At 33.7% G+C, this 15,828-nt stretch overlaps 1 protein-coding gene across 1 annotated transcript; it reads left to right on the top strand.

The window, feature by feature from the left end:
- The first annotated feature begins 7,676 nt into the window (after positions 1–7,676).
- On the top strand, positions 7,677–14,202 carry LOC148204620 (uncharacterized). The gene is made up of 7 exons (XM_088114879.1): positions 7,677–8,078; positions 8,181–8,276; positions 9,859–12,472; positions 12,695–13,080; positions 13,255–13,649; positions 13,728–14,008; positions 14,104–14,202. The coding sequence occupies exons 3-7, from the start codon at positions 10,364–10,366 to the stop codon at positions 14,200–14,202; spliced, it is 3,270 nt and encodes a 1,089-aa protein (XP_087971005.1). The 5' UTR covers positions 7,677–8,078; positions 8,181–8,276; positions 9,859–10,363.
- Positions 14,203–15,828: the final 1,626 nt, after the last annotated feature.

Below are 15,828 nucleotides of genomic sequence, written 5' to 3'. Positions count from 1 at the left end.
TTTAATTTTTGAAAAAAATAATTCTTAATTATCAACAAGAAAAAGAAAAAAAAATGCATGAACAGTGTATGTTATGCCTAAAGTGGTATAAAGGGTAGCTATGGAGAAGACTATGTCATACTTTGACTTTCAAGTCTATCTGAATGGAACTCAAAAGAAGACAAATGCGCCAAACCAAACCTTTTAGGTTTCCCATTTAAGAATTGAAAAATTAAGTATTTTTCTTGTTTGAAGTAGTCTTGAAATTGACAATAATTTTTAAATTATGTTGACAAACTTCATTAATTACTTCCAACAGAAAAAAATTAAAAAAGAAACCTAAAAATGTCTTGCTTTTGGTTTTTATTAATTTTTTTTTATTTTCATTAATTTTCTCGAATTAAGTATAACAATCATAATATCATGATAGCATTATAACATATTAAACTTAATTTTTTTTTTCGACTCCCGCATTATATATCATTAATCTTAGGAAAATATGTAAAAAAACAGAAATCATTATTCCATGGTTGAAGTTTCTGTGAGTGACAATATAATAAGATAAAAAAAATAGTTGTAGTTGTGGTACGTAGAAAAGGGTTTAAAAAGGAAAATCATAATATATTGCCGGCTATATTTGTTTTACTTAATCAAAAGTTTATCTGTTCTTCACCAACTTCTTAGAAAAAATAGCATCAACTCCTTCAAATACGTCAATAACAAGAGACAATAAAACCTTTTTCCATAATGAAAATGACAAAAAATAGGTTTTTTTAACAAAAGCCAAAGAAATAACATAATTTAAAATTGCAAAAACTATGCTTTCTTTTTAAGTTATCTCATTTTTATTCTTTATTATATATATTATTTTCACTTTCTATTTAGGTTTAACATTTTAGACAAATTCTTATTGCACCCCATGTTTCGTTCCTATATTCCGTACATTTTACGTAGTAGAATATGGAATATAAAAAATAATAAATTTTTTGTTTTGTTTGGAATGGTGTAGTTCAAAATATTTATGATTTTATTATCTAGAATATAAATTATACAACAAAAAATAATTTACTCACTGGGTATAAGGGGTATTTTAAAGACTATGGGGTGTAGAAAGAAAATATGGGGGTGCAGGATAAAATTGCCAGTGAAGTATTGTGTTCTGGGCCTTAAAAGAAGTGTTATGGGTTTTTCTCCTGCAAATCCTATATTACTAACTGAAGCCCCTATTACTAATTGAAAAATACTAAAATACCCTCTTTTAGTACATCATGCAAGCGCTGCCACTACCATCATCTTCTTCCTTGCGTCATCTCTATTGTATCTCTGTTGACAAACCAATACACAAACTTGAATAGTAAATTTTTCAAGCCATGATCAAATTAATTTCCACCCCTCAATACAGAAAATTGAAAGTGAACGAATACAACATTTCAACTTTTTTTTTATATAAAAAAAAATTAGAAAATTTAGAACTACAATCTATGTATGTCTCAATCAATTTCTGCATCATATATTTATTTACATGCCATGTGGAAATTAATCTAAACTATGGCCCAATACTATTTAATTATTTTTCTTTTATAAACAAACTAATAAAATTACTATAATGTACTAGAGATTTCATTGTATATTCTTTTCATAATTTTCTCCAACATTAAATTAATAAAAATATTAGTTTTCCATTTCTAGGATTAGTTTTAAATAAAAAAATTAACCACAGTACTAATCTTTTGCGAATTTGAATGGATAATTTCAGTGCATATATGATTATCAAGTTGCGTAGTTTGAACTGATAAAAATAAGTAACACACAAGAATTTTATTTGAAAATCTGTTTTTTCTTCTTTATTAATTGAAGACGAAAATCAACCCAGATACCTTAATTTGAATATATTTTTCATTGTTCTGAAGTAAAAAAAAAAAGTATATTTATCATGTTTTTCATATTTGATTGTCATTCTCGTTCTCTTCTGTTGATGGGTACTTGTTACGAGTCCACATATTTATTAAATACTTTTTAAAAAGTATGATACAATTAATGTTTAATATTAAAAGAGTATACAAAGTTTTTCTTTAGTATAAAATAATTATAAAAAATTATAATTATATACATCTTAAAATAAAAGAAAATTAAAAGACGAAAACAGTCATAAGTACGGACTTATTTGTTCTTTCCAAAATAACACGTTTTTTAATGCCATAAAAAATAATTTAATTAATTAAAATATATAGTTCACAAAATAAAATGCAGCAAAATTAAATGTTAGACCAAGTTAATTTTTTTGTTAAATATGGAAAATAGAGTCAGGACGAAACAAGTACGGAGATTAAACTCGTAAATCAAGAACTAGAGAAACAATATATTTCATTAAAAAATAAAAAAATCATTTACTTACTATAAAATAGACGTGTTAATTATCTAGTTTATTGATTTTTTGCAATAAAAAAGAAAGCTACAAATATTTGAAAACTGAATTGTTTTTGTTTTCTGTTGCAGAAAGGGAAATAGGGAATATTCTCGAGAAAAAGTATATTCTAAAAATACATAAAACTAGTTTAAATAATAATAATATAAAAGTGAGACAGAATTCAAAATGAAATTCCCTTTTAAGGTGAAAGAGATAATGGTTGAAAGAAAGTTGTACGAACATATATTATTTAAATTGTTTATTTTGTAGTTATGCATGCACATCTTTTTAATCTGCAATGGTCCTACTCAACCAATTCTAAAGTGGTCCAATCAAATAATTCTTTTCTTTATACAAAATCATTCCGAATAAATCTCGTATTAGTTTGACTAACAAAATGGACTAAATTGCTTAAAATATTATTTTTATTAGCAATCCGATTGATATAGGTATTGTTTACATTAACACCTTGTTGTTGTTAAATCTCCTATAGTTTGTTTTGCTTTATGTTTTCGATGTGAAAATATATAAATAATATAACCCTAATCTTTAATTAATTAACGTACACGCAATTCGATACGTGTTAACTACAGTTAGGAATAAGAATGATGATCAAGTTAAATAATTTTTTTTTATCTGTCTCTATAAACTGTTCGACGTGTTTCACATGCATAATAATTTTGTAGGATAATTATTTTCCTAAACTTGATGCATAAGTAATCTAAAGGACCAATTCACCCATATCATACCAAGTATCAAGTTATTAAAGATGTTTTTTAAGTTAATGTTAATTTGTCTGGTTTTACTTCCTGTATTTTATAAATTTATTAATTAGTTTTCAAACTTAAAAAAGTATATAAATTATAGTCCTTTGATTAAATTTGTCTGAAAGTAAAAAAATTGTCACTAAATATTAAATTTGAATAAAAAATATTACATATCTCACGAGTTGATAAAAATAAAGTGAATTTAATATATATATATATATATATATATATATATATATATATATATATATATATATATATAGTTTGATTGAATTAAAATTAAAATTTATTTATTAAATTGTAGTGACATTTGTTTTTTTTATTAAATCTATAAATTTATAGTCCATTTTTAATGACTTTTACACTGGATATATATTTCTACGAGAAATATGTTATTAGATGTAAAATCTTATTTATAAATTACTTTTATATAATAAAATTATATTTAGTTATTTTTTAATAGAAAAACCAATATTGCATATTATATATTATGATTTTAATTCGTCTATCACCTTTATAAGTGTAAAAATCACCACAAAATATCAAATTTATGTGTAAGAATAAATTAAAATTACAGATTTTTATAAGTTGGCAAAATGAAATGATTTACAATTATAAAAATTAAAAAAAAAATGGGGACATCATTTACAATCTCTGAAACAGAAACGTTTATGCATAATTTTTTCTTACATTGTCTTCACATGTTTCTAATGCTATTTTGTGAATGAAAAATGTAATTTAAAAAAGAAACCCTAATTTAAGAGCTTTCCATATGTTGTGTAAGACAGTGATGTTTATTTTTTCTCCTACATATGCAAGCAAAGGAATTATTTGGTGAAGTTGTTTCTTGAATTTTGGTAGAACATGGATGTTGCGTTCACGTGTGTGGGGTCCATGCATTTAGGGGAACAATTATAATGTGGACCACAAAAACACGACCAAATAGAGAGCAGGAATTTGCGTTTTCTTTCTGATATGCCAACGTGGCGTTTTTTTAAGCATATAAATTCACATCGCTGCTACTAGGTGTCTACTGTTCTTCCATTGCCAAAAACCTTAAAATATATTTGAAAGGAAATAAATCCATATTTAAATTTTTAAAAAATCCAAAACTGGACAATCATATTAATTTAACTTTTAAAATTCATAATAGTGTGAACTACAATTTTTTAAATAAAATAATAAATATTTAATTTATTTTGTTCTCAATTTTTATTAATTAATGTTATAACTCACAAATTAATTTAATATATATATATTTATTTATGTTTGTTTGTTTGATGTATCATTCTATCCGAGCTCTTATTAAATTATTTATTAATATTTTTTGTTGATATATTTTAACAAAGTAATAGTTTATCTTTATGGAGGTTTGATGTTTTGATTAATACGTCGTCTCTTTTGTTTGATGACCTCCTTTATTTACATTGCTTAACCTTTGAATAACAAAATAATTTATATACTTTGAATTAAAATCATGTTAATTTGTAAAGTGAAGACTCATTACTCATTACTCTGTAATGGAAACATGTAAACCTTAAAATTAATCTCCTAAACATGGTACTTCATCCAAAGTTTAGGTCTTTCAGAAGTTTGAAAGAAAAAAAAACTTCAGTTGCAATTCTATAACCTTAAAAAGGAATAACAATTTGAACATACCTTCATGTTGATAACAAATTGTATTCACTACTTTGTGACGGATCATCTCCAAAATTTTCCAAGCCAAAACCATGTTTAACCATAAATTCTAAAACGATTTTTACACTTAATAATAAATTTATGTTAATCTCACAGTATTTGACAACAACTAATAATAGGAACAAAAAAGAAAAATTACAAATATAGATATTAGATTAAAACCCATTTTTTTTAGAAGTTTTAACTTAAAAAATGTGACATTAAGTACTAAAAAAATTTTAACCTTAAAATGTGAGAGTTTCCTACATCAAAATAAGATTAAATCATGGGCTAAAATAAACGAAAAGTGTTTTTCTACCATTGCAATAAATTAGTCTATTTTGCTTACCAAAAAATTAATATAGTAAAAAATCATGAAAAGTTGATGGAGGTTATGACAATAAAATTCATTCAGCGGTAAAATGGCCAAATGTTCTACCGGATATTATTATTTGAGACATAAAAAGATTAGGTTTTTATAGTAAAATCTAACGAATATTTTATCCTTTCTATCTAATTAGTGTGGGTTGTTGTATGTGAGTGAGAGACAGATGAAAATAAAAAAAAAATAAATTAAATAAGTGAGAAAGATGAATTAAGATTGGGAAAGTATTTTTTTTATTTTAAATTAAAAATTATAAAAATACTCATGTGTTTAAATTATGTCTTTTTTCTTATGAATAAAGATTTTTTTTATCCAAAATTGGGTATACTTTGTTAAAATATACTGAAAAAAGAACTTAGTTCACCAACCTTTCTCTATATATAATAATAATTTAAAATGCGTGTTTAATTTAATTTTGTGTTCAAATTATATATAGAGAGGTAAGTTTTTAACTTTTTGTAAATCATAATAACCACGAATTACTCGAATTAGATTTTATTCTATAAAAAATGCCTGGTTATATAAAAAAATGACAATGATTGGAGATATTTTGTGGATGAAGATTTATTTTCTTCGCGTTTGAAGCTCTGAAAGAGGCTAATTAATGAGGTGTTCTTTTGATCACCAAGCCGATTTTTAATGTTTTGATGATAACGAAACCTTCTTACAACAAACACATCTTTTTCTAATTAATGATATTATGATTTTTCTTTTTAAAAAAACAAGGAATTTACTAATATAAAAATTGCAACCACTTAAACTATTTACCAGATCATAACATCGTTGTCTCTATCCATATCTTAAACACTTCTTCACTGGAAACATTCACCATTAATAAAATATGAATTATTGATATTATAGACATGACACCATCTTTAATATAAAAATATTTTAATATTTATGGGTGTTTCTTTTTCAATGTCTCTAAACTTTTTCCTTTACATTTAACATGAAAATTTCAACGTATACTTAAATTCATGACACTAATATGATATTATATAAATTCAATTTTAATACTATAGTCTAAAGCAATTATTGAAAATAAAAAATTAAGATAGGAAAGTAATTATTGAAAGCTTCTTAACGGTAATCATAATTAAAAAACTAATCTTCTAGTACACGATATATATAGATATATATATATATATATCACCAAAATAATGAATAATAGAATAATTTTTACGAAGACAAACAAGTAATTACGTGTACATAACTAAATCTTCAATGGCCATTGTTTTAAATAAATAATAAAAAAAGTATCGTGTTATAAAAAAATACAATTTATTCAATTGTAAATGACGTTATTATTTTCTTAATATCAATAATGCATGGGAGTTTTATTTAATATATTAGTGTTGGCAGAAAAATAGAGCATTGTTATTTGTCCATACAGGTCTCACTCGTTGAAGAGGTCAATTTAATGAGAGTTAGGTTTCCGTCAACAAATCTTCAACAAGCCACAATAATTTCAATATAATAATTTTAAACAATCCTCCACGTCTTTTTTATTACTTTCTTTTTATCATAAATATTAAGTCTATTTTACATTTTTAAATATTAAAATTATTTTCATTAAATAATAAGAAAATTTGCAATGAATATTCCCTTCAAATACGTGAGTGCTAATTAGCCACGCCAATGAAAACAATATAGAATCGGACTTATTCCTAAGTATTTGGAGAGAAGAAAATGACTGCTTTAAAATGTGGTTGATTTGAAAATAGAACTTTCATAATTAATATTTTAAATAGTTTAAATTGAACATATAGTTTAATTACAACTTGTTATCAAACATCAGAAGTGACAACGTGCGTGTTTCAGTTTAATCTTCAAAATTAAATTAATGGTATTAAGTATTTTAAATAGTATTTTTGATATTTTTATATTTCCTTCTTTAAGCATGCTTGATTTTTGGATTTAAAGATTTGACAACTTAAGAAGAATTCGTGCTAGAAGTCACATAGAAGCTTCTGGTAAAAAACACATAACCTTAAATTTATCATAAATAATATTTATTGAATAAGTTGTTCGAGATATTAATGAGATAGTTACATGTATCAACTAACACCGTTTATTAATTAAAGTTAGTTTATGACATTTATCGATTTCGTTCTAACATATTTAAATTTTATTTTTTAAGTTATGTTCTTCCATATTGAAGGATGATAGAGTGAGCTACAGTATGTTATATTTTTTAAATTTAAATTTAAAATAATTAAATATTTTATTATTTTAGATATACAATACTATTATAATTTACATAATTGATACTTACAAATTAAATTTCAATTTTTAATCATAATAAAATAATTTAATACACAAATAAATAATTGTTTCAATTTTTATAGAAACTAATTAATAAATTTATTAAATTAAATATATTTTCAGAATATATATATATATATATATATATATATATATATATATATATATATATATATATATTACATGTCACGCCCCATTAATTATTCTGCTTAGTCACCTCCCTGCTTCCATTAATACGTGTGACACGTGTTCTGTGCCATTAAAGAAGCACACGCCCTCACTCTGCATGCCACCGCCAGGTGTCAAATTGGAAGGTTCTGAGTTTGATAGTGGAAGCCAAGTGGCAGCGCAGGAGAGAATGTCCGTTTGACTTGGGAAGAGAAACTAATTTTCTGAAACACTCTTCCCTTCTCTGCGTGCTCTTTCATCTTCCTCAGAAAACCAAACCCTCATTTTTCTCCTCCTTCTCTCTAGAACTCTCCGTCTTCCCTCTTCTGCAACTCACCCTCCTTTTCTCCGTTCACGTTTCAGCACCGTGATAATCAGCACTGCACCGTGAGCTTTCCATCAAACCGATTGGTTTTGGATTCTGAAACGGGTAAGTTTCACGTCCTCAACCACTCTTCATTTTCCACATGCAAGCTCGTTTTAAATCTGCATGCACCTTCTCTGAACCAGTATTGGTTTTCTGAATTTTTAGTTGAAGAGTTTTTGGGTTTTTGAACGAAAAAGGGTAGAAGAGTTGATACTGGGATCTGGTTTTCTTTTAAAGAACGAAAGCACGTTTCCAATCCAGGTAAGGGAAGCTTGTTAGAATTTAATTCACATGATCTCTGTACTGCATGCGCGTTACGTAATGTTTGAAAGTATGATTTATGATATTTGACTTTGGAGTTTAGGATTATGATTCTGAGATGATATATGAAAATGTTGCATGTATGTACTGGGAATTATATGCTGAGTGTATGAATGGTCTGTGACGTTGTACGTGGATGATTTTGATATTTGAATGTTAGTATATGATGTTGATTAAAAGCATGAGAAGTATGGAAAAATACTATGTTAAGATTGATTTAATGCATGAAAGTTTATACTGGAAAATGAGTTACTGTAAAAGAAGAATTATATGAAAAGTGCATGAATTTGAACGTTCGTATTGATACGGTCATTGACCGTTCGGTATTATCAGTAAATTCTTGTATTAGTCGGACCCTTTCATTTGGAAAGGACTCCCTTTGAGAACGAACGCCCTCTAATATATTTTTACGTTGTGCTTTCGGCCAGACGTAAACATCACGAGTGTTGTGTGAGAATTGAGAATTTTGATAATATCCCCGTGAACTTTTAGTCAAATTATTGAAACATAAACTTTAAATATCTCATCTTATATAAATCCCAATTTCTATGATTTTGAATTCAGCCAAGAGTCTCGATCTAAAAACGTACGTCCTAAGTGGCGTTCGGTCTTAGACCGAACGTTCGTTCAAAAAGGCAAACGATTAGTAGCGCTCTTTCTTTTGTCGAGCGTTCGTCTTTGGTGGCGTTCGACCTTATGTCGAACGTCCGTTCTTGATAGCGTTCGTTCTTATGTCGAGCGTTCGCCTGTGGTAGCGTTCGACCTTATGTCGAGCGTCCGTTCGTGATAGCGCTCGTTCTTTTGTCGAGCGTTTGTATTTGATAGTGTTCGACCCTTGTCGAGCGTACATCCTTAATAGCGTTCGTCTTCTGTCGAGCGTTGGTCTTTAAATAGCGTTCGTTCTGATCTTAAATAGCGTTCGTCCAAACAGTGAAATAACGTTCGTCTTTTTATGGAAGTGTAATTAAGAATGAAAATGTGATGTTGAGGGAAGTATAAATTGTGCGAACCATATATGATATGATATTATGATTTTGGAATTTGAACGAGCGTTCCAGGGTGGAACGACTCTTGACTGGATATTGATATTTGTAGTATGAACGTGGTAAGCTTAGATGGTGATCCATCCTGATATTCCGTGAGTGCTCGTTCTCAAGTAGAGAGGAGTAGGTCATGCGTGGGAATGGCAGGAGGTCTAGACCATAACTGTAACTTGGCAAAAAGACTAACCTCAGGTGGATACTGATGAGCATTCCAGTTACCCCACCTGAGTGCATGGACGCCTTAGCTACACAGGTTTCATACAGTCCGGACAGTCTGTCTAGTATCAGGAAGTTTGATTTGAGTTAATGTATGTATTGGATGCATGTGTTGTGATGTATTTGATATGATTGATAGGTATAAATTGTATGTTTGACTTGAATTAAATTCAATAAGCTTACCCTTGCATTTCCTTCGTGTTGTCTTGTCTATGTATATCCGTCTTGTCAAATGCAATGATCATCCGTGTGGATGTGAGCAGAGGGAGATGCGTCTCTGGAGCAAACTCTTGAAGAGGAACTCGTTACTGAAGAAAATTTAGTAGAAGTTGAGGTGAAGGCCGAACAGTGAGGCGTTCGGTTATTTAGTTAGTTTGATTAGAGTAGCGAGCGTCTGTGAGCGAGCGCTCTTTTGTTGCTGTATATATATATTGGAACGTTCGGTCAATTCTTGTAAACCGTTCGTCCTCCTTGTTTTGTAAACGCTCGTTGTTTTAAATGAAAGGCCGTTCGGCCATTTATTCAATCTGCTTACTGTATTATTAAACTGTTTTGCCATATTGATTAATGTGATTATTCTAAGTATATAGTTGATGACTGTATATTTCTGGGATGTTACATTATTGGTATCAGAGCAGTTTTGTTCTCTTAAGGACGCTGTAGGTTATGAGTGCATTGCATTTTGCTGTGTGCTTTTTTAATGTTTAATGAGTTACTGTTTTAACTCTTAGACATGACTAACGTTCGTTTTCTCTGATCCAGAAAACGATGGCGCCTAGATTACCTCCTCCCCCACAACCAAACGAGTCTGATGCACCTAATCACACTAGGTTGTTGGAGACAGTGATTGAGAGGCTGCAACAGCAAAATACTACCCTCATGGAGCAGAACGCTGCTGCTCTACAGAGTTTGGAGGCCGCACGCGCCAACTCTGAAGCCACTCAAAGACAATTGATGGAATTAATTGCCGCCACCAGAGGCACGCCAGGAGCGTCCTCTTCCAATGCTGTTCATCATACTGAATGGAGTTTAGAGAGCTTTCTTCAACACCATCCGGCCAAGTTTAGTGGGAAGGGCCTTCCGGATGAGGCAGACCAGTGGCTGCAGGATATGGAACGAATTTACAATGCTAAAAGATGTCCAGATGAGAATCGCTTGGCTTTCACGGAGTATTTGCTTACTGGAGAAGCAAGCCACTGGTGGGCGAGCGCTAAGGCTATACTGACGGACGCTCAACGTCCTATTACCTGGGAAGTGTTCAGAGGGAAGTTCTATGAAGAATACTTTCCAGATAGCGTTCGTTTTGCTAAAGAGGTGGAATTTCTTCAACTGGTACAGGGAGGGATGTCGGTTTCAGAATATACAAACAAGTTCAAACATCTAGTGAGGTTCTATACAATGGCTACTAGTGAAGAGTGGCAGTGTAGGAAGTTTGAAAACGGGCTGAGAAGTGATCTCAAGGTGTTGATCTCTAGCTTGTGCATTCGGACGTTTCCAGCCATGGTGGAGAGGGCTAAAGTATTAGAGAAAAATATGGCTGAGGCGGAACAACAGAAGAAGCAACAAGTATCAAGAGGACCAGTTCTGACAAGGACCAATTTGAATCGTAACAGGACCCCGTACGCTCGTCCAGCTCAGTCAAGTGGTTCACAAGCTATGGTAGTTGCTGGACAGTCAAACCAACAGGGGCCGGTTAGATGTTTTCAGTGTGGAGGACCTCATTTCAGATCATCATGCCCGCAATTGGTTGGAGGAAAGTATTGTAATCGGTGTAGAAGAACTGGACATCTAGAGAGTGAATGCAATATGGGTGGACGTGCAGTGATGAGGCCACCCAACACTGGAAGAAATCAGACTAGAGGTGGTGGACGAGCCCAAGCTGTTGGGCGTGTTTATGCGATCACTGGTGCAGAAGCAGCGAGCTCAGGTACGCTCGTCACTGGCACATGCTTGCTGTATGGAATAAATTGTTGTGTGTTGTTTGACTCGGGGGCGACACACTCCTTCATCTCGAAGGCGTGCGTTGATAAGTTGGGGATAGTGGAGCGCGAGATGCAGTTTGATTTGGTGGTGTCTACACCAGCTGCTGGTGAGGTGAGAACGTCTACCGTATGTGTTAGATGTCCTCTTGAGATTGAAGGGCGTAGGTATAAGGTGAACCTCATATGTTTGCCTCTCAAGGACTTAGAAGTGATTCTGGGGATGGATTGGCTTACTACCAATCACATACTCATTGATTGTGGAGCAAAGGAATTGATTTTTCCTGAAGAATATGAAGAGAAGTTGGGTGTGACACTCGGCCAGTGGAAAGAAGATATAATGGAAGGAGCCAGTTGCTTTTTGATCATGACTCACGTGGATAATGAATCTGAAGGTTCTGAACGAACGCAGTCTAATTGGAGAGAAGCAAGTTCAGTAGTAGGTGAATATCTAGACGTTTTCCCTGATGAGGTGCCTGGATTACCACCCGTTCGTGAAGTTGAGTTTACAATTGATCTGGTAACAACCGCAGCTCCCATATCCGTTCAACCATACAGGATGGCACCTGCTGAATTGGTTGAACTTAAGAAGCAAATTGAAGAATTGATGGACAAGAAGTTCATCCGTCCAAGTGTGTCACCTTGGGGAGCGCCTGTACTGTTAGTAAAGAAAAAGGATGGCAGCTCACGGCTATGTATTGACTATCGTCAATTGAATAAGCTGACCATCAAGAACAAATACCCACTGCCTCGCATTGACGACCTGTTGGATCAATTGTATGGAGCGAACGTCTTCTCAAAGATAGATTTGAGATCAGGCTATCACCAAATTCGGGTTAAGGAGGGAGACATTCAGAAGACAGCCTTTCGTTCACGTTATGGACATTATGAGTACGTGGTCATGCCGTTCGGTGTGACGAACGCTCCTGCAGTTTTCATGGACTACATGAACCGCATCTTCAGGCCATATTTAGACAAGTTTGTAGTGGTGTTTATTGATGATATTCTCATCTACTCCAAGAGCTGTGAAGAACATGAAGAGCACTTGAGATTAGTACTTGGAGTGTTGAGGGAAAAAGAACTGTATGCTAAGCTATCTAAATGTGAATTCTGGATGAAGGAAGTACAGTTCTTGGGACACGTTGTGTCAGCTGGTGGAATTTCAGTTGATCCTGCTAAAGTGCGAGCGGTCTTAGAGTGGGAAAGCCCACGTTCGGTCACGGAAGTGAGGAGTTTTGTTGGACTGGCGGGCTACTACAGGCGTTTCATAGAAGGGTTCTCTAAGATAGTAGCACCGTTAACACAGCTGACCAGGAAGGATCATCCGTTTGCTTGGACCGATAGGTGTGAATCCAGCTTCCAAGAGTTGAAACAGAAGCTGACGAGCGCTCCAGTTTTGGTGATTCCGGACACTGCCAAACCATTTGAAGTATACTGTGATGCATCTCACCAAGGTTTGGGGTGCGTTCTCATGCAAGAGAAGAAGGCAGTGGCTTACGCCTCTCGGCAATTGAAGATACATGAGAGGAATTATCCAACACACGACCTAGAGCTGGCAGCGGTCGTTTTTGCCTTGAAGATTTGGAGACATTACTTGTATGGATCCGTTTTCCAAGTCTTCAGTGATCATAAGAGTCTTAAGTATCTCTTTGATCAAAAAGAGTTGAATATGAGGCAAAGGAGGTGGCTGGAATTTCTTAAGGATTATGACTTTGAGTTGCTTTATCATCCTGGTAAAGCAAACGTAGTGGCAGACGCTCTAAGCAGAAAAGTGGTGCATGTCTCGTCCATGATGGTGCGTGAGATAAGCTTAGTGGAAAGCTTTAGGGACTTAAAGTTGCAGTTTAATATAGAACCGAACAGCATCAAATGCTGCAACCTTAAGATATCCAGTGATGTGTTTGAGCGGATCAGAATGAAGCAACTGGATGATGAGGAATTAGTGAAGATAAGAGGCGCGCTCGGCACAGATCAGGCAAAGGAGTTTAATGTTGGGACGGACGGTCTACTACGCTATATGGGTAGGACGTGCGTTCCAAATGATGGAGAATTGAAGCGAATCATCTTAGCCGAAGGTCATCACAGCCGTCTTAGCATGCACCCTGGCATGACTAAGATGTATCATGATTTAAAGCAATCGTTCTGGTGGCCAGGAATGAAGAATGATGTTGCACGTTTTGTAACATCATGTCTAACATGTCAGCGTGCTAAAGCTGAATATCAAAGACCAGGTGGACTACTTCAACCTTTGGAGATTCCAGAATGGAAGTGGGACAGCATCTCAATGGATTTTGTGACACACTTGCCTCGCACATTCAAGAATCACGATTCCATTTGGGTGATAGTGGATCGTTTAACGAAGAGTGCTCATTTTCTGCCCATTAACCTGAAGATGTCATTGACTAACTTGGCAAAGCTCTACATTAAAGAGATCGTTCGTCTACATGGAGTGCCATCCAGCATCATCTCTGACCGAGACACAAGGTTCACCTCTCGGTTTTGGCAGTCTTTGCAAAATGAACTTGGCAGCAAACTCCAAATGAGTTCAGCATACCACCCTCAAACGGACGGTCAATCCGAGAGAACGATCCAGACGTTAGAGGACTTGTTGAGGACATGCGTACTTGATCACATGGGCGTTTGGGATGAAGTCTTGCCTTTAGTTGAGTTCACCTACAACAACAGTTTCCAGTCAAGCATTGGAATGGCTCCCTTTGAAGCGCTTTACGGACGCAAATGCCGCACACCTCTTTGCTGGTTCCAAGAAGGAGAGAACATATTAACAGGACCGGAGCTTGTTCAACAAACAACTGAGAAGGTGAAATTAATTCAAGACAGATTGAAGACGTCCAGAAGCAGGCAGAAATCATACGCAGATAAGAGGAGACGACCTTTGGAGTTCAAAGCTGGTGATCACGTTTTCTTGAGGCTGCATCCAACTACTGGAGTAGGAAGAGCATTGAGATCAAAGAAATTATCTCCCAAGTTCGTAGGGCCGTACCAGATCACAAGGAAGATTGGACCAGTTGCATACGAGATGGCTTTACCTCCACAGTTGTCCAACCTTCATCCAGTGTTTCACGTCTCGCAACTTCGGAAGTACGTAGCTGATCCCTCGCACATATTGGAGCTGGAAAACATTCAACTTCGCCAAGATCGAACGTTTGAAATGAAGCCAATTCGCATTGAAGACGAACGCACCAGGCTATACAAAGGGAAGGATGTTCGTTTGGTGAAAGTGTTGTGGGACGACAAAACTGGTGATTCTACTTGGGAAGTTGAGGATGCCATGAAGGACCTATACCCTCATCTATTTCCCTGGTAAGTCTTCCATTTTCGAGGACGAAAATTTTTTTTAGTTAGGGGGATTGTCACGCCCCATTAATTATTCTGCTTAGTCACCTCCCTGCTTCCATTAATACGTGTGACACGTGTTCTGTGCCATTAAAGAAGCACACGCCCTCACTCTGCATGCCACCGCCAGGTGTCAAATTGGAAGGTTCTGAGTTTGATAGTGGAAGCCAAGTGGCAGCGCAGGAGAGAATGTCCGTTTGACTTGGGAAGAGAAACTAATTTTCTGAAACACTCTTCCCTTCTCTGCGTGCTCTTTCATCTTCCTCAGAAAACCAAACCCTCATTTTTCTCCTCCTTCTCTCTAGAACTCTCCGTCTTCCCTCTTCTGCAACTCACCCTCCTTTTCTCCGTTCACGTTTCAGCACCGTGATAATCAGCACTGCACCGTGAGCTTTCCATCAAACCGATTGGTTTTGGATTCTGAAACGGGTAAGTTTCACGTCCTCAACCACTCTTCATTTTCCACATGCAAGCTCGTTTTAAATCTGCATGCACCTTCTCTGAACCAGTATTGGTTTTCTGAATTTTTAGTTGAAGAGTTTTTGGGTTTTTGAACGAAAAAGGGTAGAAGAGTTGATACTGGGATCTGGTTTTCTTTTAAAGAACGAAAGCACGTTTCCAATCCAGGTAAGGGAAGCTTGTTAGAATTTAATTCACATGATCTCTGTACTGCATGCGCGTTACGTAATGTTTGAAAGTATGATTTATGATATTTGACTTTGGAGTTTAGGATTATGATTCTGAGATGATATATGAAAATGTTGCATGTATGTACTGGGAATTATATGCTGAGTGTATGAATGGTCTGTGACGTTGTACGTGGATGATTTTGATATTTGAATGTTAGTATATGATGTTGATTAAAAGCATGAGAAGTATGGAAAAATACTATGTTAAGAT

This window comes from Vigna umbellata, chromosome 1 (genome assembly GCF_029865625.1).
Source record: "Vigna umbellata cultivar VRB3 chromosome 1, Vumbellata_1.0, whole genome shotgun sequence".
Taxonomy (NCBI): domain Eukaryota; kingdom Viridiplantae; phylum Streptophyta; class Magnoliopsida; order Fabales; family Fabaceae; genus Vigna; species Vigna umbellata.
Note: the sequence above shows the minus strand (reverse complement) of the source record. Positions and strands in the feature narration are given on the sequence as shown.

Excerpts from the sequence above, each read along its gene's own strand:
- LOC148204620 (XM_088114879.1), top strand. The coding sequence starts at position 10,364 with ATGGCGCCTAGATTACCTCCTCCCCCACAACCAAACGAGTCTGATGCA. Across the intron at positions 12,473-12,694 it reads ATGGACATTATGAGTACGTG|GAAGTACAGTTCTTGGGACA; the intron begins GTCATGCCGTTC and ends TTCTGGATGAAG. Across the intron at positions 13,081-13,254 it reads GCAGTGGCTTACGCCTCTCG|GAGGTGGCTGGAATTTCTTA; the intron begins GCAATTGAAGAT and ends TATGAGGCAAAG.